Source organism: Stegostoma tigrinum, chromosome 1 (assembly GCF_030684315.1).
Source record: "Stegostoma tigrinum isolate sSteTig4 chromosome 1, sSteTig4.hap1, whole genome shotgun sequence".
Lineage (NCBI taxonomy): Eukaryota > Metazoa > Chordata > Chondrichthyes > Orectolobiformes > Stegostomatidae > Stegostoma > Stegostoma tigrinum.
In genome coordinates, this window is record NC_081354.1 from 141458877 (window position 1) to 141485078 (window position 26202).

Below are 26202 nucleotides of genomic sequence, written 5' to 3' on the forward strand. Positions count from 1 at the left end.
GGGGAATTTTGTTGAACAGACGTAACTTGGGGGTACAGGTAGATAGTTCCCTGAAAATTCCATCACATGTATACACAGTGATGAAGGTGGCATTTGGCACACTTGTCTTATGAGCCAGAGAATTGATTACAGGAGTTGGGACGTTATGTTACAGCTGTACAAGATATTGGTAAGGCCACATTTAGAGTACTGTGTAAATTCTGATCACCCCATTGTGGGAAGATGGTTATTAAACTGGAAAGGGTGCAATAAGAATTTACAAGAATGTTACCAGAACTGGAGTGTTTGAGTTGTACATGCTGGGACTTTTTTTCCCTGGAGCATAGGAGGTTGAGGGGTCACCTTATAGAGGTTTATAAAATCATGAGGGGCATGGATAAGGTGAATAGTCAAAATCTTTTTCCAAGGCAGTGCAAGAGCAAAACTAGAGGGCATAGGTTTAAAGTAAGAGGGGAAAGATTTAAAAGGAACATGAGCGGCAACATTTTCACACTAAGGGTGCTGCATTTGTGGAACTAGCTGCCAGAGGAACTGGTACTCGGATACATGGATGGAAAAGATTTAGACGGATACGGGCCAAATAGGTCTAGTTCAGTTTAGGAAATCTGGTCGGCATGGACAAGTTGGACCGAAGGGTCTGTTTCTGTGCTGGATACATCTGTGACTATGACACACTAATGGATATTTTCCTAATAATTCTCTTCAGAAATGTTATCTTATAGCTCTGGAGGAGGTGGGACTTGATCCCAGACTGTAAGGATCGGTGCTGGGTCCACTGCTGTTTCTATAAATGATTTGGATGTGAATATAGGAGGTATGATTAGTAAGTTTGTAAATGACACCAAAATTGGTGGTCTAGTGAACAGTGACAAAGATTATTTCAGAGTGCAATAGGACCTTGATCAGATGGGCCAATGGACTAAGGAGTGGCAGATGGAGTTTAGTTTAGATGGGTGTGAGGTGCTGCATTTTGGAAAGGCCACCGAGGCTGGGACTTTATACAGTTAATGAAAGGATTCTGGGGAGTTTTGCTGAACAAAGAGACCAAGGGGTGCAGGTTCATAATTCCTTGAAAGTGAAGTTGCAGGTAGAAAGGGTGGTAAAGGCAGTATTTGGCATGCTTGCCTTCATTGGTTAGTGCATTGAGTATAGGACATGTTATGTCATGTTGCAGCTGTACAGGACATTAGTGAGGCCACTTTTGAAATACAGTGTGCAATTCTGGTCTCCCTGTGGTAGGAAAGATGTTGTTAAAGGTGAAAGGATTCAGAAAAGATTTACAAGGATGTACATAGGATTGGAGGGTTTGAGTTATAGGGAGAGGCTGAATAGGCTGAGGCTATTTTCCGTGAGCATCGGAGGCTGAGGAGTGACCTTAGAGGTTTATTAAATCATGAGGGGTATTGATAGGGTGAACAGCCAAAGTCTTTTTGGCAGGGTAGGGAAGTCCAAAAGTAGAAGCATAGACTTAAGGTGAGAGGGGAAAGATTTAAAAGGAACCTAAAGGGGTAAAGTTTTCATGGAGAGGGTAGTGTGTGTATTGAATGAGTTGTCAGAGAAAGTGGTGGAGGCTGGTAAATTTCAACACTTAAAAGGAAAGGTTTATAGGGATATGTCCTAAATGCTGACAAATGGGACAAGATTAGTTTAGGATATCTGGTCAGCATGGACCAGTTGTATCAGAGTCTGTTTCGGTGCTGTATAACTTTATAACTCTTAGGATTCTAAATAAAGTTAATCTATTCTTTAGCAGACTCTAAGTATTAATTAATATTAAGCAGCATAACAGGACCAAGGATATTACCAAAAACAGTCTTTCAAAAAGGTGTTGGAGAATTATCTGAGGGGGAAACGTACTAAAGGAAAGCAGTTGCGTGCATGGCTCTTGTTGAATTGACTTCATGGTGAGCTGCACAATGCAAATGGCTGATAGCATCTTTCTATGCTATGACCAATTTGTTTTACCAATGCATTTTGAAAGTATTTATGTCAACTATACCCACACACAAATAAAATTTGTACATACGAACACAGATCAATCATGTTTTTCTGATGTATATCCTTTGTAATTCTGAAAAAAATTAGTCATCCTTGACAATCTCTAGTAATTTTCTCACCATATCATCAGAAGTTTCCAAGTTCATCACATTTATGTTTAATACTCTGTTACTACTGCAATACATAAGGAGGATTTTGTACTCAGTCATGGGACGTTGCCATCGCTGACTGATCGGCCAGTATTGATTGCCCATCCCCAGTTGCCCTTGAGAACGATATCACGCAGCGTTATAATTCAGTCTCGGTCTGCATCTTCATTCAAAACAAATGAAGAAAAACAAAGTAGTAATAGTTTTCTTCCCTTCACCATTCTCTATGCAAAACAACTGTAGATGGTCTCCACGTCGCTATCCTCTTCAAAGAACCTAACCAAATGAATGCTTTTTAAGACTTTATTTTTGTTTAACTTGGGATATTTATAGCTTTTATATTAATTGTGATTGTAATTTATCTAACCTTTGTCCAAATTACTACACTCCAGTCGCTCCCCCAAATCAATACACAATCACCATCACTACTAGCAACGGCGCTCGAAAATGACGTCAGTCATCGAGTCACAAGATGGAAAAACAAGGAGGGAGAGGGGCGGGAAATTATTTCGTCTTTTGGAATGGAAAAACAAACGAATGACCTTAATGAAATAGTTGTTACTATTATTGATTCGGAAAAGGCTTTTTCTGAAAAGGAGCGGTTGACGGTACGACGCTCCGTGACGTCACATGGTAAGATGGCGGCGGGGATTTGAGGCAGTCACGTGGGCCGCACGGCTTTGTGAGCACATTGGCAGGTAATTGAGCGGCGGTAGGAGCGCTCACGCCGCAGGCACGCTTTCAGTGCGGCTCGTGGCCGCACCTGGGCCTTTTCAATTCAGCGCGGAGCTAACGGAAAGGTGACGGTGTGCGCGTGGGCTGGAGGCCGCTTCTTCGGCGTGCGGCGTGGGCTCGATGGTGTCGGTCCGAGTCTGGTGGGGGATGGGGATTAATGGCAGGGGCCTACTCCTGGAGAGCGGACTCTGTGTCCCAAAGTCGCCCACCCAGGGAGTCAGGGCTTCTAATCTACTCACATCTTCTCTTCCGGGCACTGTTCAAACGCAACCCCACCGCCTGGGTCTTGGACCGGTAGCCACGTTTCTGATGGAAGGTCACCGACCTGAACAGTTAGCTTTGTTTTATCTGGACCCGAGTATTTCCAGCGTTTTCTATCCTCACCCCCCCCCACCCCCGTTTTCACTTTTTCAGCTCCTGTGGTATTTGGTATATTGTGGTGTTAAGCTGTAGTTGTTGTGGACGGGTTGTACTGGGGGAGACATCTCTGCCTTCCTGCTAGTTTAATTAAACCGTCAGTAGTTTAATTTTGAAGTTGGGTGTTTTCCTTTTTGTTTGGTAGTTGTTTCAGTATACCCTGTTATTGGTTTTAAAAAACCGACGAAATGTAACTTGAACTCGTTAGTAAGGTGGGATCCTATTGGAGACGGTGTGCGGTTAATGAGATCAAATGGTAACTTCAACGCACATTCAAGATCCTCGAGTTGGAAAGAATGCAACCTTGAGTTCGATGTTTACCATGAATGAGATGTACTTTTATTCTGTATTTGGAATTAAACGGAGGATGTGCTTATTTCGACTTAGTGTTGAAATCTTAACGTTTTAACTGAAATGTGAATAAAATCTTATCGAATAAAGTTTATGGCTGGTTTGCGTGAACCAGCTTTCATTTGAGGTTAGTTTGATTCGTGGATAGGGAGGAAAGAAATTGTGGTTGGGAGGGGGAAGAAATATGATCTTGACCCTCCTGATTACAAAATACCAGACATCCTATTTTTAGACTTGAGAGCTGCCTTAAGTTTTATTCTTGGAGCCCCAAGTACTGAAGTTATCAAAACATTACATGTTGGTGTGTTAATTTGAGTTAGAATATTTTGTGGATACAAAGTTGTTTGGCTTTAGCTTTCTAGGCTTAAAAATGGATTAACTTTTTTGAAGTTTAAACTTGAGGAGAGGCCAGGATGGACTTGCCCAATGAGCGTGTGTTGGATTTGGCTTCCGTGCAACTAACTCAGAAAAATTGGCTTTCAGTCCAGTACCAGGTCTTGTTGAACATGTTAGCTGTGCATTCTTGTTGCAGTTGTGCAGTCTGCTAACCTCCTGTTCAGGGTAAAGTGGGAGAGTATTTGTGGTTGTGATAACATGAGGAACTGAATTGGGCAGGAGTGGCAGGTGATTTAAAAACTGCAATCATGTTGCCTCAAAAACATTTAACAGCCATCCAAGTACTTGCAAGATGTATTCACTCTTGTAATGTTAGAAACTCATGACAAGCTCCCAAAGAGAACCAGTTTTGATGACTTGATAATTTGTTGATTGAGGGATATATGTCGGCCAAAGTAAGCCCACCACCTGTCTTCACAATAATGCCAGGGGATCTTTTACATCCTACCAAGAAGGAAATGAGCCTTTGGTGACTTGATTAGCCTAAAGACAGAGCTTCAGTCAGGCTGCAAGCATTATTTGCCTTGATGTTTTTGGCTGTCAGGGTTTGGAGAGCAACTGGAATGTTGAACCTTGTGACTTAAGAATTCACTTGGTAGTAACTGAATGCCTGCTTATCATCAATATTGTGGTATGGGAAAGCCTTTTAATGAGCACATGGAACACCATGTTTGTTTTTCAACATGCTTCCACAGAACTGCACTTCCAGTATGATTTGAATCTATGGTAAGATCCTGGAACTTGGATTCTTTTCTGTATTCCGGGAGGCATCTCTGGACCAAGGGAGGCAAAACGACAAAATTCATCATTGCTTCCACTCTGCCAACTAGACCATTCCCCATTTGAGGGAAAGTCTGTCAGGATCTTGGACCTGAAACTAAAGTTCCTGGTTTATTGGGCAACAGTGATTACCACCATCTGTGTGTTTCGGAGGCATGCACAAATGATAGCTGCCACTTGAATGCATTTGAGAAGCACCACCAGGTTCTCAAGGTTTGTCAAAATTCATAGAAACTAGAAGACAGAAGTAGACCATTCAATTTTTTGAGCCTGCTCTGCTGTTCAGTATGATGACCACTCCCCACCCTCATATCCCCTGACCTACAAGAGCTATATCTAACGTAATCTTGAAAAGTCTATTTTGGTCTCAGTCACATTCTGTGGTAGTGAATTCCACAGGCTCACCCCTCTTGGGTGAAGAAATTTCTCCTCATCTTAGTCCCAAAGGTTTATTCCTTATCCTATGACCCCGGGTTCTGGACTCTCCACCTTTCTTGCATCCAACCTGTCTAGCGCTTTTAGAAACTTATAGGTTTCTAAGAAATTCCATCCACCCCCAATTCATTGTTCTGAACTCACAGTTAATACTGTCCTACAGATTCATTCTCTACTTGTACATCAGATTTGTCATCCCAGGAATCAATTTGGCAAATCTTCACTGCACAACCTCTACAAGAACATTCTTCCTAAGATAAGAAGACTCAAACTGCATGTTCTGATATGGTCTCAGCGATGCTCTTTGTAATTGTAGTTAAATATCCTTGCTCCTATAATCAATTCCTCTTGCTGTTGAAGGTCAATAATTTGCTGCTTTTACTGCTGGTGCACAAGGACACCAGGTCTTGCTGAACATTTCCCCTGTCAGCTTGCAGTCTTCAAGTAATTTGCCTTCCTGTTTTTGCTCCCAAAATGGATAACCTCATTTATCCACATGCTGCATTAGCATGTGTGTTTGCTCACTTAATCAGCCTGTCCATAGCACTGTAACATCTTTGAATCCTTCTCACAGCTCACCCTTCCACCCTGCTTTGTATTCGGTGGCAAGAAATACAATCCAATAGTAGCAAACATGCCTGGCTTAGAGGCAGTTATGATTCAAAGCCAGTTTCATTGGGTAGGGCATGCACAGAATGGAAGGAGACTTCGAGGAAGACCAAACAAATTGGACATGTCTTTTGTTTTGATCAGAGAATTTTCCAGAGATCGTGCAACTCATAGAAGCAAAGAAACAAGCCATCTAATCCTGAGGACTGTCTGACAAAGATATTCAGGAGAGGATAGAGAATCTACAAGAAAAGGAGGTAGCAAGGATTGTGCATGTTTTGACACTGCTTTTAACAAATTATGGAAGTACTTGGATATTCATTAAAGTACTAAGGTGAATTTCCCATTGCTATTAAAGTTATGCTTTAGGGTAAACCACTGGAGTTGAATGAATCTCATTCAATGCAATAGATTTAGCCATTAGTATAGACTGACTTTGAAAGAAGAACATTCAAGTTTCTTTTGACAAAGAAGTTGGGATACCTGTCTTTCTTAAAAACCATGTTTATCGTGGTTAGTCATCTCTCTTGAGTCCAACCTCTCTTCCTGTGGTGTTCTTCTGAATGTATTTATCTCAATTCCATTGGCCCTTGCTGGCTTATAATGCCTCTTTTTATGTTAGCCTGGGCAAAATCATGGAAAGTTGCTAACTCTAAACTGGACATCCAAGATGATTTGATAACACAGTGCGGAGCGGGAGGAACACAGCAGGCCAGGCAGCATCAGAGGAACAGGAAAGCTGACCCTTTGGTTCGGGGCCCGAAATGTCAGCTTTCTTGCTCCTCGAATGCTGCCTGGCCTGCTGTGTTCCTCCAGCTCCACGCTGTTATCTCTGACTCCAGCATTGGCAGTTCTTATTATCTCCAAAGACGATTTGATTCTGTTTTTATGAGTCCTTCAGCTGAAACCATGGTGTACTAATCAGACGAATGCTGGAAGCGTTTTCCTCTCGACCGTGAGACAAGTTGCCTTTCAGCTGATTGCTAATTCAGCCCCATTTTGAGCAATGAATTTTACCAACTGAGTAACTTGACCACTTCATTTAGTTGCCTTGCAAAATGAATTGAATTGAGTTAATTTTATTCACAGATTAAATAGACTGTCCATACCTGTGAAGAATGCGCAAAGATGGAAAATTTATTCTGAGCCAGGAAGGGGTAGAATCTAAAGTGGTGACTGAAAAATTCTTTGGGGAAACTGATTTGTATGAAATTGATTAAATTGCCTGCCAGCTTTCATTTGTCAAGTTTGTCTTGAACTTGGGCTGCCTTCTGTTGCGGTGTTTACTCAATGTAGGTTCAAGGCGTGATGCTTTTAATTGGATATGCACGTCATCTGGTCTCAATAGATTTCATTAATTTTCTATGTCTTCATTTTATGGTAGCATTTGATTCTATTTCTCTCATACCTGCAGACTTTTTTAAAGTGATTGAAATCTTACTTTCAACTCCTTGCACTGGAGTTGGTGCTTTGGAGATAACAAACAGATTGGGTGATTCCTTTTATGGGATGCTTTTTTTGTGTGTAATTGAGGTTCTGATGACCTTCTGATTTTTCTCCCATACATCTCTACTGGTCCAGTGAAGCTTAATATAAGCTTGAGGGCCAATATATTCCCTCTTGGGTATTCTTCAACCTTTTGGAATTTAGCAGCAAGTTCTGCTGGCATTTGTTTTGAACAGCAGCTATTGCTGATTCGTCTCTTCACATTCTCACTGATTCTAGATAACCTTGTTGCTTGCTCTGTTGCTGTTTTGCCTTGTTGTGCTTTTATTGAATCTTTCCTGCATTCCACCCCATAATAACTTTTCTCTCTACCTTAATTTAATGTTGCATCTGAGTTTTCTAGTTCTGATGAAAGTCAACAGCTTGAAATATTGCCTGTTACTGTCTGCACAGTTGCTTGCTATCTGACAACTGTTTCGAAGCACTTCATTTCTACTTCTTAACATTTGAACACTTCATAGAACAATTCCAACTGTATTGTGGTTTAGTTATCTTTGGAGAAAATCAGGTCATGATATTCCGTGAAAACATTAATGAACCAGTTCAATTTTTCCAATAACCCTGAAGCTTTCCCCATAATTTTGTGCATGAATATCAGAAATCAGGTTTATTGATTTTTTTTTTTTCACAATTTGCTGTGATGAATTTGAACTAAGTTGGGAGTCCTGTGGCACCAGTAATTATGCTGCCGTCCATGCAAGAGCTGAAGGGAGATTTGGATATTAGGGGTGAAGCTGTCAATAACCTCAGCTGTTTGTGAAGATTTTGGTGTTGATAGTAGGGCTGAAATTTAGACTGCAGTGTGAAAGGGACAGGGTTTTGAGAGCATTTATTAGGAACAGGAGTAGACCATTTAGCCTGTTGTGCCTGCTTTACCACTTATTGTGGCTCAAGGTTATTGTGCCTTTCCCCACACATTCCCTGTTAGTCTTGATGTATTGGTAATCTCAAATCTATCAAATCTCGATTTTTAGAACATATTCAGAGTTAGAGCTTTCACTTGTGTTTTGTTTGCCGACTCCATCCCGTCAGACTTCTCTCTACTGAGGAGGATTGTGTTTCAATGGATCTGTGGCCTGTGGCTGTTGGAGATATGTGATGTTTACTTAAAGGCAGGAGGAGAATTGAGCTGTTAGGTGTTGGTTAGCCTGTTGAAACACACTTTTTTATGACAAGCACAGGGTATTGCTAAATTATAAATTCACACAAATGGACTCACCCCATTCTGGCTGTGTGAGAGAGGAACCATTCATATTTTGGGTTTATTTTTTATCAGAACTGAGAAATTTTAGCAATATAACATCTTTATTATACATGAATGGAAGTTGACCGTTGTAACATCATTTTTCACGCTCTTTGAAAAATGCAAGGGAGCAACATGCTAATTTGCCTGACGTCAGATGTTCAGCAGAGTCAATACAGTGTGGAGCTGGAGAAACACAACAGGTCAGGCAGCGTCAGAGGAGCATGAAAGTTGATGTTTCGGGTTTGGAGTGTAAATCCAAAACGTCGACTTTCCTGGTCCTCCATTGCCTGACCTGTGTTCCTCCAGCTTTGCACTGTATTGACTCTGATTCCAGCATCTGCAGTTCCTGCTATTTCCTGGATGTTGACAAAAATCCGGGAATTTACAGCTAACTAAATTTTATGTATTGATATAAAGCCTTATGATTTGAACTATTGATATGAAATCAGCTGCCTTAATTTCTCTGCTCCCCTTACCTACTCTGCATATCTCCCTCTGCACTTGTTCTCTATTCTCAGGTCTAGCCTGACTCTGTCTCTAAAAAATACCTACTGATGGGGCTGGTGCTGTTGTTTATTATGATGACCTCTGCTTTGCAAAGGCTGAGAATCAACCTTCCACAACCCTTTGATACACTTGCATTGATACTGCTTCCTTTTCTCTGAAGTTGGAATAATTGATTACTTCAAATTGAAATAATTGATCAGGTTCCAGTGTCTATCCTTCTGTCACTTTCACCTGGTTGGTCTCCGACTCTACTGTTCCATTCCTGGGATAGGCTGCCAACCAATATCCACTGCAAATCTACTGACTTCCATAGTTACCTTGACTAACCATCTCTCGTCCTGCTTCCTGCAAGGACTCCATTTTGTTCTTTCCAGTTTCTTTCATCCCATCTATTCCAAAGGGGTTTCCAACATATCTATGTTTCCTTATTGAGGATTCCCCCCACCCCCCAAAGTTTTAGTTGACAGGATAGCTGTTTGTGACCTATTCCTGCACTTCTGCCCTCGCCCATTTCTCTCCCTTCCCAGAGCAGCAATACGGTTTCCTTTGTTCTTGCTTTCCATTGATTTTGTTGAAGGACCATCCTTGGCAGTCATTCACCTCCAGAAGAATACCATCATCAAAATATCTTCCTTCTCCACTGGCAGCATTCTGTTTGGACTATTCCCTTCATTGTGTCCTGGTCAGCATTTTCCTCACTCTAACACTTTTTTTGCCCGCACCCCTTGGCACCTTGCTGTGCAGTCGCAAATGTATGGCACTTGCTGTTTCACCACCTTAGCCAAGGTCCTTTGCATACCTGTCAGTTGAAGCAGCATTTTATTTGTACTTGTTTCAGTCTAGCCTACTGCGTTTTCTGTTCAATGTGCAGTCACGTTGGTGAGACCAAGCACAGATGATGTGACCCCTCTTCTCAAAACTCGCTAGTGACCCCTTTGTTGAATATCTTTGCTCTGTCTGTAAGAATGTCCTGGACCTCTTGTTGCTTGTTATTTCAAGAGATGACCTTGTCCCCATAGCAACGTTTCCTTCTTGGGCCTCCTGGTTCTCCACTGGTGCTCCATGCAAAGTGGGGGAGTAATACATTGTCTGCAAAGGCACTTTACAGTTTCTAGGACTCGACTCTACATGGGCTTTAAGAATTTTAGAGCATGATCTCTGACCCTCGTTTTTATTACAACCCATTCACCCACTGCCGCCATGTCTTTACCATCATTGGTACTTTGCCTTTTGCTTCTGGGCACCTTCGCTGTTTGTTCAGCTTGCCTTTTTCTCTCTTCAGTTGATGTTATAAATACTAGCATTTTCCAGCTGTCCATTCAGATTTGAAGAAAGCCCTATCACTCTTAGTGTTAACTCTTTTCCAGCTTCTGCCATATTTGGTTTCATTTGAGCAAGTCAATATTGTTTTATAAAAGGAAAATCTTTAAAACGTATAATGTTTTGAGCCCGCAACTAGCAGGGAAGATGGAGAACCAGTAGGTTTGCTATACTTGCAGTTCCAAAAGGTGCAGCTCAATGTTTAACATGCACGATAATATTAGCATGAATAGAATATTGAAGATGGACTAACTTCCTAACAGTCAGGAAGCCAAGAGTGGGAATTTTCAAGCTGGCAGGCTGTGACTTGAGTGCCAGAAGGGCCAGTGTTAACAATTTACTGTCTGTCATGATTTAATATGAATTGTCAAATATGTTTATCTTGACAGATAAGATAGGTAAAGATGTAAAAGTAAGCAGGGGGAGAACGGAGGTTGCAAAAATACTGACAAGTGAGATAGTGTACAGAATAGGGTAGTTATGTTACAGGTCCAAAGAAAAGCCAGTTTATTTTGAAAGTTGTGTAACTTGTAGGCTTTGTTTAAAGTGACTTGGTTACACATGGGCAAGGAAAGCAAAAAGATAACGTAATTATAGCAAGCAAGTGAAAGATGACAGGCATATTCACCTTCAGTCCAAGGGAATTGAAGAATAAGTCAAATAAGTCTTGCTACAATTGCAGTGCCACATCTGGAATACTGTGCACAGTTTAGATGTTTATGTTTATATTTATAGATATACTTGTGTTGGTGGCCGTACAGTAAAGGTTCATTAACTTTGTCCTTAGACTAGGATGCTTGCTCTACAATGAGAAGCTGGGTAAATTGACTGTAGTTATTGGAAGTTTAGAAATATTTGATTGAAACAGACAAAGTTCTGAGGTGGCATGATAAGGTAAGAACACATGACCGCTTCTCGTTGAAGAATCCAAAACATAGGGTCACTTGAACTTAATGGGCCAATTAATTAAGACTGAAAGGAGCAGAAATTAGTTCAGTCAAAAGGTTGTGATTCTTTGGAATTCTGTGGCTTGAAAAGAGTCCACGTTACGGAAGAGGAGATGCTGGAAGTCTTAAAATACATAAAGATAGATAAATTCCTGGACATCATGGGAAACCAGGGAAGAATATGCCCCCCCCCCCTGCCAAGTCAGATGTTTGTATCATCAACAGCTGTGGGTAAGCTGTTGGAAGCCTAGAGGGTGGTTAATGTTATTTAAAGGCTGCAGGGAAAAGCCTGGCAACAACAGACCAGTGGGTGTGATGTCAGTTGTTGATAAGTTGTAGAAGGGGATTCGGAGACAGGACCTGTGTGCGTTCGGCAAGGCGAGGACTGAAATGTTCAAAAAAACATTCAGACAGGTACATGGATAAGAGGTATAGAGGGATGCAGGCAGATGGGACTAGTTCACTTTAGGGAACCTGTTTGGCATGGATGAATTGATCCGAGGGACCTCTTTCTGTGTGGTATGACTCTGGATCCTACGACTGTCATAGTCAGTTTTGATAACTGAATCTGTTTAAGGCAGGAGTAGACCAATTTTCAGTTTCTCAGAATCAAGAGATCCAGGGAACTGGTAGAAAAGTGGAGTTGAAACAGTGTCTGGTCTGATTGCATTGAATCGGGGGTAAAGTGTGAAGTGCCATTATAGTCATTTCCTGCTATCTCCTTTTTATTTTTGTTTCATCAACCTGTGGTTTAGCTTCAAGTTGCCTTGTACTGCTCTTGCAATGCTATTCTGCACTTTGCACTGAGCCAGTGTTGGCTTAAAGGTAATAATAGAAGGGGGTGCGCATGATGAAATTAGCGCTGGAAAATTGGACAGCTGCTCATGGCCAGCAGTGCTTCATGTATGGCCCCTGGGCTGAACATATCAAAACCACATTATTGCAACCAACCTGCTTTGCCTGGTCACTGCTCATTGTCAAGATCTGCAATGTACTTCTAGACATAGGATCAATTCTGCAATATTGGGTACCTCCTTTTAAATGATGGCAGACATTGCAAACGAAATTCAACAAATATATCATCACTGAACATGCTGTTCTTCAGATGGCAGACAATTTTTAAAACTTCAAGCTAGGCACCTTGGTTATAGTTTAGAGCTGTAGTGATACTGGGCCTTTTATGCATGTCTGGGACATGAGCAATTTATAACGGACATCATAAATCCCTAGGGAAATATTACTAGCAATGCCCTCAGAAAAAAAGAGCAAATCTAAAGGAAGGGTAATAACACTGTCATCATCCATATGTTTTGAAACAAGATTTCCAAAGCCACTTAATTATTGTAATCTCCGTCATAACAAGTGGGTAAGTGGGTACCAGGAGGACAGGGGGTTGGGGGTGGGGGTGAGCTTTGAGGCACCCTCCAGCCGTCTCTGGGCGAAAAAGTACTATCCCACCGACTAGTGGATAGCTCTCTTCCCAGTCTGCCCAAACTAGAGAAGAAATGTGTGCCAAGATCTCATCCACTTCCACCTTCACTTGCAGGAGCAGGAGGCGGCCAGATTCAAATTGGAATGAACATGTAAAACCTCAAACATTCCACCTGTCTTCAAAATACCATCTGCCCTACTTGTGACAACTACCGTAGTCCACACCTCCAAAGTGGAAGAAAGTCATTCTGATTCAAGGAACTGCTGAAGATGGCAAAGAGGAAAGTTGTCTCAATTTGGGCAATGGATGAAGCAAACCAGCTCACTGCTACTTTGCAATAAACACGTGGCATTCTCCATGAACAAGATACTGCCATTCTGCCAAACATTTTTATCTAGCACAAAATGAGCCATGTGATAGACCTGTCAATATGATGCCAGGCATATAACCTGTACATCTGACTTGCAGACTGTATCGACCACGTTCCATTGACTTTGCATAGGCAACACGCCGACTGCACTCAGTCACTATTGGCCATATTTGGGGATATAGTCCAGTACTAGATATATTTGGAGAAATTTTAAAAGAATTCACGCTGTACTGGAAACCTTCAAGATTCACTTGGCCTGCAGTGTTTCATTTTCACGTGCCATTAGCCATATGTCCTCTCTCCCAGCTCCATTCTATGTAAGAAATGGGACTTGTGTGCATTTTGCTCCCTTATTAATATCTGAGGCATTCATAAAGACTAGCATTCTTGTTGGAACCCCAAGCAAATGCCTTTGACCACTTGGCCTATGTGTTTTGATAAAATGTTCATCAGTTGGCCCAGGTTGAGAGTTAATAGATCAAGCTGGGTCCTCATGCTAACCATATATCCAACTAATAAGCAGCCTGTTCTCAATTTGTATAATTCTTTTCATTCAAGAGATGTGGGTGTCACTGGTTAGGCCAGCATTCATTACCTAGAGGGCAGTTAAGAATCAACCACACCTCTGTGTGGCTGGGATCACATGTAGGCCACACCAGGTAAGGATGGCAGTTTCCTTCCCTAATGGACGTTGGTGAACTGGTGACAATTGACCATGGATTCATGGTCATCATTCAGACTCTTTAATTCCAGATTTCTTTGAATTCAGATTTCATCATCAGCCATGATTGAACTCAAATCCAGGTCTCCAGAATATTATGCCTGGGTCTCTGTATTAACAGCCCAGTGATAATACCATTAGGCCATTGCCTACCCTGCACTAGGTGTTCCCTTTCCAAGTTTCTCCTGTCCCAGTCAGAGTATGAGGTGCAAAGGTTTGACTTAGATATCTTTTCAGCAATGCCTAAAAGTTCTGGGCATAGTGTGTGAAAACTTGGCAGGTGGAGTATAATTTGGGAAAATGTGAAATTGCTGACTTTGGTGGGAACAATAGTAAAGCAGCCTATTATTCAAGAGATTGTCGTGGTACACAGGAATCTGGGTCCGTTGATACATGACTTGTGAAAGGTAAACATGCAGGTGTAGCCAATGATTTGGATTGTCTTATTGTGGGGAAAGTAGAGATGTTTTCTGCAGTTAGATAAATTGAAAAGAGGTAGTCAGATACAATACCATGGATGCATTGGTTGTAATTTTCCAATGGTTGTTGGGATTTGGTGATGTACCAGAGGATTGGAAAACTACTAATGTGACACAAATCCAAGTTGCTGGAAAAGCTCTGCAGATCTGGCAGCATCTGTGAAGGTCAAAAGAGTTAACATCTCGGGCCTGGTGATCCTTCCTCAGAAGTGCTGAGCTTCTGCAGCAACTTTGCTTTTGTTCTTGATTTACAGTATCTGCAGTTGTTTTGGTTTTTACTAATGTGACACCCCAATTCAAAAAGGTTGACAAGGCAAAGCGATAACTATACACCAACAGGCTTAATATATGTTGGAAAAGTTTTGGAATCAATTGTTAAAAGCAATAGCAGAACATTTGGAAAATCATAATCTAATCAAGCAGAGTCAACGTGGGTTTGAACAATGGAAATAGTGCCTTACTAATTTATTAGAGTTTTTTGAGGAAGTCAACCAGAGTGGCTAGAGGGAATTCAGTAGATTTTTATTTTTGCGTGTTTGGACTTTTGGAAGGCAGCTCTTTGACAAGTCTTGCAGAAGGTTAAATCAGTCCCCAGTGTTGGAGGTGGTAAATTGGTGTGGATAGAGAATTTGCTCATTGGCAGGAACCAGTGAGCAAGGATAAAGATTGCTTTTTCACACTGGTGACCTATGACTGGTGGGGTTCCACCAGGAACAGTGCTGGGACTGTTGGGGAGGGTTGGCTTAGTGGTACTTTGGGACTGTTAATCCAGGGTTTCCAGGTTCGAATCCTGTGAGCAATGGTGGAATTTGAATTGAATAAATACCTGGAATTAAGAATCTAATGATGACCGTGAATCCAGTGTTGATTTTTTTTTTGGTCAGGGAAAATTCATCTGGTTCACTGATATCCTTTCGGGAAGGAAACTGCCATTCTCAATTGGTCTGCCCTCTGGGCAATTAGAGATGGGCAATAAATGCAGACCGCATGCTATGAATGAAAGAAGAAAACAATTCATTACAAAATATATTCATTTCTGAGAGGAAAGAAGTGAAAGTACTGTCGCCGGATTTGCATATGATGCCAGAATAAGTTGGAAGGCAGACTGAGAGGGATATAAAGTTTACAGTCAGATATGTAGGTTAAGTAATGGCAGAAAGTTGGCAAATGGAGAATAATGTGTGAAGATGGGACGTTATTCATTTCAAAAGAGAACAAAGGAGCGGAATATTGTTTAAATGGAAAGAAACTGCAGGTGCTGAAAGACAGATCAATGGCCAGGGGCAACTTCTGAATGAAACATGGGGGAAGTTTTAGTGCACTTGTACAAGGTACTCCTGTACATTTGGAGTATTGTGAGCAATTTTGAACCCCTTTAGTTTAGGAAACGTATTGTTTAATTGAAGGCCTTTCACAGACGTTTCTGTGCTTGTATTGTCTTGGGTTCAGAGATTAAGCAGCTTGGGACACGACCAACTGACTTGAGTCTAGAAGAATGAATGGTGGTCTCATTGAAACATATCAAATTCTTAAGCTTGTCAGGATAAGTACTGAGAGGATGTTTCCTCTCATGGGCTTCTCTAGAAAGAGAGGAGTTAGTGTCAGAACAAATGGTGCCAAATTAAGATTGACGAATTTCCAATGGTTCTGTGTTTGGAGTTCTGCAGCAGAAAGAGTACAGAAACAGACCTTTTGGTCCAACAGACCAGATATCCTAAATCTAGTCCCTGTTTTGTTTTTATTCATTAATTGGATGAGGACATTGCTGGCTAGGCAACATTTATTCTCCATCCGTAATTGCCCAGAGGGCAGTTCAGAGTCAGCCACAATGCTGTGGGTCTGGAGTCACGTGGGCCACACCAGGGAAAGGTGGCAGTTTCTCTCCCTAAAGGACATTAGTGAACCAGATGGGTTTTTTCGACAATGGATTCATGGTTATCGTTAGATTCTTAATTCCAGATATTTTATTGAACTCAAATTCCACCATCTGCCATGGTGGGTTTCAAATCCGGGTTCCCAAATTAACAGTTCAGCGATTAATACTGGTAGGCAATTGCCTCCCCTGCATATGGCCCATATTCCTCTTAAACCCTTCCTATTCATAAACTAATGCTTTTTAAATGTTGTAATTGTACCAGCTTCCATCACTTCCTCTGGCAGCGCATTCCATGCGTGCACCACCCTGTGAGAAAGCATGGCCCCTTAGGTCCTTTTTATATCTTTCCCCTCTCGCCTTCAACCAATACCCTCTAGTTTTGGATGCCCTCCCACCCTGGGGAAAAGGCCTTGTTCATTTATCCTCTCCATGCACCTCATGACCTCATCCATGTATCTGTCCACTACATCTTAAAAGACACTGTTGTGTCTGCGTCTACCACCTCTGCTGGCAGTGCGTTCCAGACACCTGCCACCCTCCGTAAAAAAACTTTCCACGCATATCTCCCATAAACTTTTTTCTTCTCACTTTGAACTCATGACCTCTAGTAATTGAGTCCCCCACTCTTGTGGTGGGGCTGGGGCGTGGTGGTGGGGGGTGTAAGTTTCTTGCTATCCACCTTGTCTATACCCCTCATGATTTTGTAGACCTCAATCGGGCCTCCCCTCAGCCTCCGTCTTTTGAATGTAAATAATCCTAATCTACTCAACCTTTCTTCATAGCTAACGCCCTCTATACCAGGCAACATCCTAGTGGACCTCCTCTGCACCCTCTCCAAAGCATCCACATCCTTTTGGTAATGTGGTGTCCAGAACTGTACGCAGTAATATCATTGTTTATTTCCCCAAGCTCTCTAGCTTCCATATCCTGCTTAGTATCTCACTCATCTTCTGCTGTTCGACAGCCTTGCTGATCTTTAAGGAGCCCTATTTTCTCCCTAGTTACTCTTTTGTCCTAAATGTATTTGTGGAATCCCTTTGGATTCGCCTGAACCCTAACTGCTAAAGCTATCTCGTGTCCCTGTTTTATCCTCTGGATTTCCTTCTTGAGTATATTCCTGCCTTTATACCCTTCCAGGGATTTGCTCGGTCCCTGCTGTCTATACTTTTTACATGTGCTTCCTCCTTTTTCTTGACCAGAGTCTCAATTCCTCTAGTCATCCAACATTCCCTGCACCTACCAGCCTTGCCCTAACAGGAACGTGCTATCTCTGGAGCCTTGCCTCATTTTTGAAGGCTTCCCACTTACCACCCACCCCTTTACCTATGAATATGGGCTCCCAGTCGACTTCTGAAAGCTCTTGCCTAATACTGTCAAAATTGGCCTTCCTGCAGTTTAGATCTTCAACCTTTAAATCAGGTCTATCCTTTTCCATAACCATTTTAGATCACTGGCCTCAAAATGCTCCCCCACTGACATCAGTCACTGGCCTGCCTTTTTCCCCTCAGTAGGTCAAGTCTTGTGCCTTCTTCAGTGAACTCATCCACATACTGGATCAGAAAATTTTCTTGTACTCCCCTAATAAATTGCTCTCAGTTTAAGTCATTAACACTCTGGCAATCCCAGTTTATATGTGGAAAGTTTAAAATCCCCTACCAATACAAAATTGTTATTCTTCTATGTAACTGAAATCTCTCAAATTTCCTGCTCACTATTGGGGAAGTTTATAGTACATTCCCAAGAAGGGAATCCACCCTTTTATGCTGAGGATGATGCAAGTGTGAAATGAGCCGCCAGAAGAAGTGGTGGAGGCTGGTACAATTACAACATTTAAAAGACATCTGGATGGGTATCTGATAGGAAGGGTTTAGAGGGATATGGGCCAACTGCTGCCAAAGAGGACTAGATTTATTCAGGATATCTGGTTGCCATGAATGAGTTGGACCAAAGGATCTCTTTCTGTACCCCTGTTCTGTACAACTCTTGACTTTGTGACTCTAATCGGAAAGTTTTAGAGGGATATAGGCCAAATGCAGGCAAACGGGACTAGGCCAGTTAGGACACCTGGTCAACATGAATGAGTTAGACTGAAGTGTCTGTTTTCGTGCTGTATTACTCTGACTCTTAAATACTGGGAAGCATTCTGGTTCAATGCTGATATCGGGTGTTAGGTTCTGTGTATCAGCCTCTGCACAGCTCCACCAAAATAATTTGGGTTAATTTTTTTCCACCAGTGTTGCATTATTGACTATGCTGATGGCTGATGTGTCATCCTGTTCCTTTTTGCCATTTATCCTTCCATCCAAAAATCCTGAAGCAACCTGGAATTATTTTTCCTAGAATTGTTGATTAGTGCTCGGAGGCCGTTCCATCCATTGGTCAGATATTGACTCCTGCTGGAGCTTAGATTTTTTAAAAACTGAAATACATGCATGAGTTGTAAAACTTAATGTTCCTTTTACAGATTTTCTATTTTGTACATTGTTTTGTATATACTGTATATGATGTCTTCAGTGGGCAATGACCGATCTCGTGGCGCTCGGGACAAGATACAGGCTCAGACGTGCGCACAGATACAGAAGCCAGTACAGGTAAGAGGCTGAATTGCTTTTCAGTGCACACTTAGGCAGGCAAATGGAGTTCAAAAAAATGTATATACTGTAATGATCCATGGATTTTTGCTTGATTTGTTTGAAGAATTGTCCTCCTAATAGAGGAGAAGGGGGTACAGGAGAATATTGGCTATTTTATTTATCTCCCAGTTAATGAACAAGGCATGTTTAGAATGATTCTTGGAGGTTTAACTAATTCTTTTTATCAGATACAAAGTAGTTCCTTGAAACTAAGCATATTCTGAACTATTGATGGTTTTAGGCTACAGCAGAACAAATTCGACTTGCCCAAATGATCTGTGATAAGACTGATGTAGATTTCGAAGAGAAAGTGAAGCAGGTAAGACTCAATATGTAATGCAGTTTCTTAAATAGATTTCTCCCTTGCAGTCATCAACAAATGCATCAAGTGGCTAAGTCACTTGACAAAGTTTTTCTTAATGTGTAGTTTTATAAATAGTATGAGTTGAGTTTGAGATTTATTTTTGATGTGTTCAGGACATTTAAATCTGAATGTACGAAAGCTTAGGCTCATGTGGTTGAGGAATTTGAGAACAGGTCTCTTTTCTGAAAGCTCTGCATTAATTCCTTTGTATTTTTCAATCTCAATTTTTGAATAAAATTGCATGTGCTATGTGAATGTTCTACAATTGTTGTAATTTAGATTAAATATTTACAATTTAATGGAATAATACATTCTTCTAAATTCTTTTTAGTTGATGGAAGTCACTGGAAAGAACCCAGATGAAAGCATAGTTGCACTTCATGACTGCAACGGTGATGTGAACAAAGCAATCAATGTACTCCTAGAAGGAAATTCGGATACGGTAGGAATGAAGACGCTTTGTTGTTCACTTCCTATGACACTAGACTACTCCCTGATGGGGAGAGTAGTTTTTTTTTTCTATTTGCACAGTTTGGAAAAGGTATATCTGAATGCACTTTTCGAAGCTATTAACTTTCAAAAACAAACTTAAAACTGAGCATCCTGTTGAGCTTGTGTTAAAATGATTTCATTGAAGACTGCAAGTTGTCAGATTGTAAGCATTTCTACGTGATTGATAGAAAAGTGTTGACAGGCCCTGGGAGCATTTTCGTCAAAGGTTTTCTAGTGTACAGTCCCTAACTCTTATTTTGAATATGGAATGAAATACAGGTATTTATCATGTAACATTATAGTTGTATTCTTGTGCAACCTAATGCTCAGAAAGTAGGGAAGCTTTGTAGGGGTAGGGAAATTGAAATTGAAAATTAGAAAATCGCTATACCTGTACAGTAGAAAGCTTGCATTATCCAAACGGCGTCTACTATTCATCAAGCACGTTACAGCCAATTTGCGCTAACGAAACAAGTGTTGTAGCAGAAATTCCTGGAGACGGTCTGGAATGGGTCCAGATTTGAGGTCTTTGTTTAAATGAGTAAGTTGTCTATGTATGTTGCAAGTAGCATTCATTATCTTTCAGTTGTAAGATTGCGACTAATGTGTTTTGTTTTACCCCACTCAAGATGTGGGCATCCCTGTCTGGTCAACATTTATTGTCAATCCCTAGTTGCCCTTGAAAAGTTGGTAGTGAGCTGCTTTGAACCACTGCAATGAGCACTTTAAGTAAGCTTGCACATAACTTGGAAATACTCTCTCAAGTGAATTTTGAGCAATTACTAACTTCTATTTGACCTTACCTTAAGTGACTTAGAGTGTTTTTGTTTGTTTACCTGAAATGTTTGGAGCATGGTAAATGTACAGGCACCAACACCCAGTTTAGATAATAAGGTTTGACTCCTAGTTTACACCATTTTGCTAGATTTTTGCTATCTTGACAACACCTAGACATAAAGTAACCAATTAATCAGCAGTTATGAGCACCACTTAAAAAAATATTTTGAGGCTCCCAACCTGTAACCATTGGGGAATAGACAGAGACTCAAGTTACTCATGATTTGCCTGCCCTTCACAACTGACTTTAGATCTTGAGTGTATAAGTTAGGGAATTTCAACCAATTATTCCTTAAAATAGAGGTGGGTAGGAGTCTTAAGTTTGGGTATGAATCCTCAAAGTACAGCATTGTGGAATGCCATAGAAGTTAGATTGCGCTCTTAAGTGAAGCTATTGTGTCTGATTATAATTAAACAAATTGAACTTCATGGTAGCATATTTGACTTTTATTTTGTATCTGGGATCTTGATAGTATTTGAGGTTTTAACTGTCTGCACTTTGACAACAGCTCTGATTAGGGAGCAAGTGTCCCTTATTCTGTAAATATGCCCCTTAGTTTGAGGATCCCCCTTAGTGGCAATGTCTCAACATGTACCCTGTCAAGCACCCTCAGAATCTCTTGTATTTCAATAAGGTTGCACCTCATTCTTCTAAACTCTAATGAATAAAGGCTTAAAATGTTCAGTTCTTAAAGTCAACCTTCTGATCCCAGGAATCAGGCTACTGAACCTCGCCAGCTGCTTCAGTTGAAAGTTTACAAATGAAATGGAAATGAGAGCAGTGTGAAAACATAGTCAAGAGGCGAGTAAAAGGAAGGGGTAGAAAATATATTCAGAAGAGTGTAACAAAAAATACAGCCAGAGTAATAGCTAAGAAGTCTGAAGCTTAAGGCTTTTTAAAAAATGTCTGTATGCAAGTCGCATAGTATTTTTGTAATGTGATAAATGGGCTGATGGCGCAAATAGAAAAATTAATGATTTCTTCATTATAATAGAGATGTAGTTGCAGGGTGACCAAGATTGGTAACTCAAAGGGTATTCAATGTTCGGCAAAAACGGGGGGGAAAAGACAAAAGGAGGTGGGGTAGCTTTGCAAAGAAAGGTATTTAGTGCAGTGGTGAGTATTGATTTATAGGTGAAGTTGATAATGTAGAATCATTTTGGTGAAAATAAGGGAGGGAAGTCACGGGTGGGAATAGTTTTCAGATCATCAAACAGTTGATGTGATGTAAAACAAAATTGGGGAAATAATGGAAGCTGTGTGAAGGATGTTGCAATTGTGTAGGTGATTTTAATTTGCACATTGACTGGATAAATCAGACAGACAAGGGTAACGTGGAAAATGAGCTTACAGAATGCGTCTGATTTTGTTTCCTAGAGTCATAGGGTTACATAGCATGGAAACAGACCCTTTGGTCCACTTCACCCATGCCAATCATACCCTAAATTAATCTAGGCCGTTGGTCAGCATTCTAAATACTTTTTTTTTGAGGTTTGTTTTTCTGTTTTCTTGCTCAGGATATTAGAGAATCAACTATTCTAGATCAAGTAACATGAGGTTGGATTAACGATAGATCTCATAGTTCAGGATCCTTTTGGAGGTAGTGATCACAACAATTTCAAATTTAGTGATGGAAATCAAACCAGGATCTTCAACTTAAATAAGGGCGATGAAAGGTAAAAAGAAAGTTGTCTAAATTCTTCAGAATTAGTCTGGTAAAACAAAAAAGGCTAGTGGGTGAGCAGTGGAATATGAATCAGCAGTTCATAATGCTGAGCAAAACTTTTATTCAGGTCAAAGAGGACACTGAGGTGGACATTTTTAAGCTCCTTTGTGGGATGTGGGTGTTGCTGGCTGGTCAGCATTGTTGCTCTTGAGAAGTTGGTGAGCTGCTGTCTTGAACCACAGTAGCCCACATGTGGGTTGACTGACAACACCCTTCGCAATAGAATTCCAGCATTTTGATCCAGTGACAATGAAGGACCGGTGATATATTTCGAAGTCAGGGTAGTAAGTAGCTTGGAGCGGAACTTGCAGGTGGTGGTGTTATCCTGTGGTTAACCAAGTTGGCCAAACATTACCCAATTAAAAGATGAGGCATATGAAGCAGTGAAAATTAGATATAGCTCAAGTTATTGGGATTTTCTGGGAACCAGCAGCAGATGACTAAAAAGCTAGTAGAAGTAGAAATTGATGGTAATTAAATTGGTAAGCTATACAAATACAAACAGCAAGAGCCTCTATCGGCGTATTAAAAGAGTGAGTTGAGTAATTGTGGATACAGGATCTGATTGCTTGAATCTAACAGTTTTTTTCAATAGACGTGGTTGCACAGATAGTGGAGGCATTAGTTGAAATATTCTAGAACCAAATTGATTCTAGGAGGCTTTCAGTAAATTAGAAAATTGTTACTGTGACACCTCTGTACAAGAGGACAGGCGACAAAGCCAGAGACTATAGGCCATTTAGCCGAACATCTATTGGGGCTATTAAGAAAGAAATTGCAGGGCATTTAGCATAGTTCTGTGAAAGGGCAATGATTGACAAATTTTGCCAGAGTTCTTTGAGGATAAAACAAGCAGAGTTGATGGTGGAACTGGTAGATGTACGGCACACGGATTTCCAAAGTGCGTTTGATAAGATGCCCCATAAAAGGTTATAGAAGCTGTGTATTTGTGTAATATGTTGGCATGGATTTGCTTAGGTGTAGAAGGTAGAGTTGGGATTCATGGGTCTTAATCATATTGAAAGTAATAACTCGTGGAGTGCCACAAGGATCAGTTCCAGAGTCTCCATTACGTGTTGATGACTTGGAGTGTGATGTATCCAAATTTGTTGTTACTTTTTTTCATATGATTAGATCGTGAGGAATTTGCAAGTGATATAAGTAGTCAAAGTGGAATTAGTGTTGTAGAAAAGAGTCATGTCATACACCTTGGTGGGAAGAAGTGAAAGGCAGACTATTTACATGAAGAAAAACTCAAATTAGTGCAGTGCAAAGGGAATGTTCGTATACATGAAACGCAACACTAGCATGCAGGTCCGGCAAGTGGAATTTCAACCTGTACCACTAGCAAGTTGTAGTTTTAAAAGTGGAAGCCTTTGTGTAACAATATAGATTGCTGGCGTGCCCACTGCTGCAGTATTGTGTATAGTTTTAGCCCCTGTATTTAAAACGTGTATTTGCATTGGAGGCTGACCAGTCTGATTCTTGAGATGAAGGTGTTAACAAATTAAGGACAGCTCAACACGTCAATCCTTCATTGATTAGAGCTCAGAAGAATCAGGAATGATATTTTGGACCCATACAAGATTTTGTCGGGGTGCTTGATGGGGTAAGTATTGATGTTTCCACTGGTGGGGGAATCTCAAATTAGAAGGGATAGGTACAGAATAAGGGGACATCTGTTCAAAACTGCCATGCAAAGAAATTCCTTCTTCCAGAAGGTAGTGAATGTCTGGAACTTTGTATTCCCCTTCGAGAGGCCAGATCACTAAGTATTTAGAGGGATAGATTTTAGAAATTTGATTTGATGGCCATGACGAGCTGGTATGAATGACAAGTTCAGCTCTGATCTTGTTGAAGGGCAGGCTTGAGATGCAATTGCTGTTTGTTATACTTGAAGTGAATTGTTATAGATGAGGAATTATGGAATTGGTTTAAATCTGCGGAATGATCTGATTGGGTGTTATTGTACAGACTTCATGGGAGACTGTAGGCAAAAAGAAGAGTCTTGGAACTGGAAAAGATGGCGTCCTAGAAAATAAAGAAAACAGAGAGAAGCGTGGAGATAAAGCAACTCGGGGTCGTGCAGTCTCTTCTAGACGAGGGAGAGGAAGTCGAGGCAGGGATTGTAAGTATAGCACCTAAGATATGTATGTAGTACTGAGCCAGTTGTTCAGCTGTTTCTGCTGAAGTGCATATTTCCTGAACCTTCCATCTTTCAATTTGCAGACAGAGTTGAGGAAAATGGAGTGGATATTAGTCCAGGTGACAAACATGCAGAACGGGGCAGGCGTGGCCGTGGCAGAGGTGAGACAGGAAGAAAGCAAACAAAATCTTTTTTAACTGTATTGCTGTTTATCTACCACTACTGACACCGGTATTTCATTATATCTTATGTAATATTAGTGACCAATAGGAAATTAATTGGTTGACCAAGCTTACTCTGTTCATGTACAAGGCTTATGGAATAATTTTTTACTCCTTACTCGAGTACCATGATGTCTTAAGGCAATCAGATTTTGAAAATCAAGCTAAATAAGGAAGGAAGTCTTAAGTATTCTCAAAAAATTCTTAAGGAATGTGCTCCTCAGCAGTTCCTTTTTCTGTCTGCTTTTTCAGAAATCACTTGACATGCATTATGTTCCTTGCTGTTGGATGTCCTCAGTTATCCTGAATACGAAGCCATCTGTCTTCTGAGTTGAGTGATTATTGACTGCTCTACCATTTGATAATTATGGAGTGTTCTGAGAAGTTTGTGTCAGTGACATTTCGATTCTTTTGATCATCTTAATCTGTTTATAGTCTGGATGAGGCTGTTTTTGATATTGGTTCATTTGATAAACAGTGCATAGACTAGGTTAATGCTACCTTCGATTTCTCTTTAACTTGTAATACTATGCAACCATTTCAGCTTGTTGAAAGAATTGGAAAACCTTGATGTTTTGGATCAGTGGTTTCTTTCACAAGAGGCTCCAATGCCCTGCCTGATATGGCTATGTTGGGAAAGTAGACTGTTGAACAGTAACTAGGCTAAACCAGGAAGGAAGGATATTTGACAAGCTGATTTTTTTGCAATGAAATCTGTTTTTGAAGAAATTTGAAAGCACTGTCTTGAATCACGAGAATCATTCTTTGTCCCAAATCATAGAAACCTCATCTTTTCAGGGCAGCGTACCGGCAACATTTTTACTTTTCACCCTCTATGCGAATGATAGTCATGTCTTCATAATCTGACCATCTTAAAGTTGGCTGATGATATGCTAGTTTGCAGTTGATATAAATAGCGAAAGCGAGTGGTGAGGCTGACAGCCTGCAGAGGTCTATAGACAAATTAAATGGGTGGACAAAACTGGGCAGATGAAATATAATGTGGGAAAATATGAAGTTAAGCATTTTGGCAGGAAGAATAGAGGAGCTGTAAAATTAAATGGAGAAAGACTGCAGGAAGGTACAGAACAGAGGGATTTGAGAGCCCTTGTTCATGAATTGCGGAAAGCTAACATCCAAATTTAGGTGTCAGGGAAGGCAAGTGGAATGTTGGCCTTTGAAGAAAAGAGAATGGAGTGTGGAAATGTGGAAGTCATGCTAAAATTGTACAAGGCATTTATCAGACCTGAACTGGAATACTGTGAAGAGTTTTGAACCCTGGTCTAAAGAAACCTTCAAGAGAAGATTTGTAAGGATGATCGCAGCTATAGATGGATTTTCTTGAGGGATTGAGTAGATTGCATCTGTATGGAGTTTAGAAGAATATGAAGAGACCTTATGATCATTGAATCCTTACAGTGTGGAAGCAGGCCCTTCAGCCCAATAAGTCCACATCAACCTTCAGAGCTTTCCACCTAGACCCATTCCCCATAATCTGCATAGATCCC

The 26202-nt window shown here is 40.8% G+C and overlaps 1 protein-coding gene across 9 annotated transcripts in view; it reads left to right on the top strand.

Annotated features, from left to right (window-relative positions):
- The first annotated feature begins 2791 nt into the window (after positions 1-2791).
- ubap2a (ubiquitin associated protein 2a) overlaps positions 2792-26202 on the top strand; it is a 101136-nt gene continuing 77725 nt past the window's right edge. For 4 of the 9 annotated variants that reach the window (XM_048528757.2, XM_048528731.2, XM_048528766.2 and 1 more), the window contains exons 1-5: positions 18739-18865; positions 19149-19226; positions 19603-19713; positions 24302-24455; positions 24557-24634. In XM_048528757.2, coding sequence (XP_048384714.1) covers positions 18776-18865; positions 19149-19226; positions 19603-19713; positions 24302-24455; positions 24557-24634 — 511 coding nt within the window. In that variant the 5' untranslated portion in view covers positions 18739-18775. The other 5 variants (XM_048528739.2, XM_048528749.2, XM_048528783.2 and 2 more) reach the window with 5 other exon arrangements.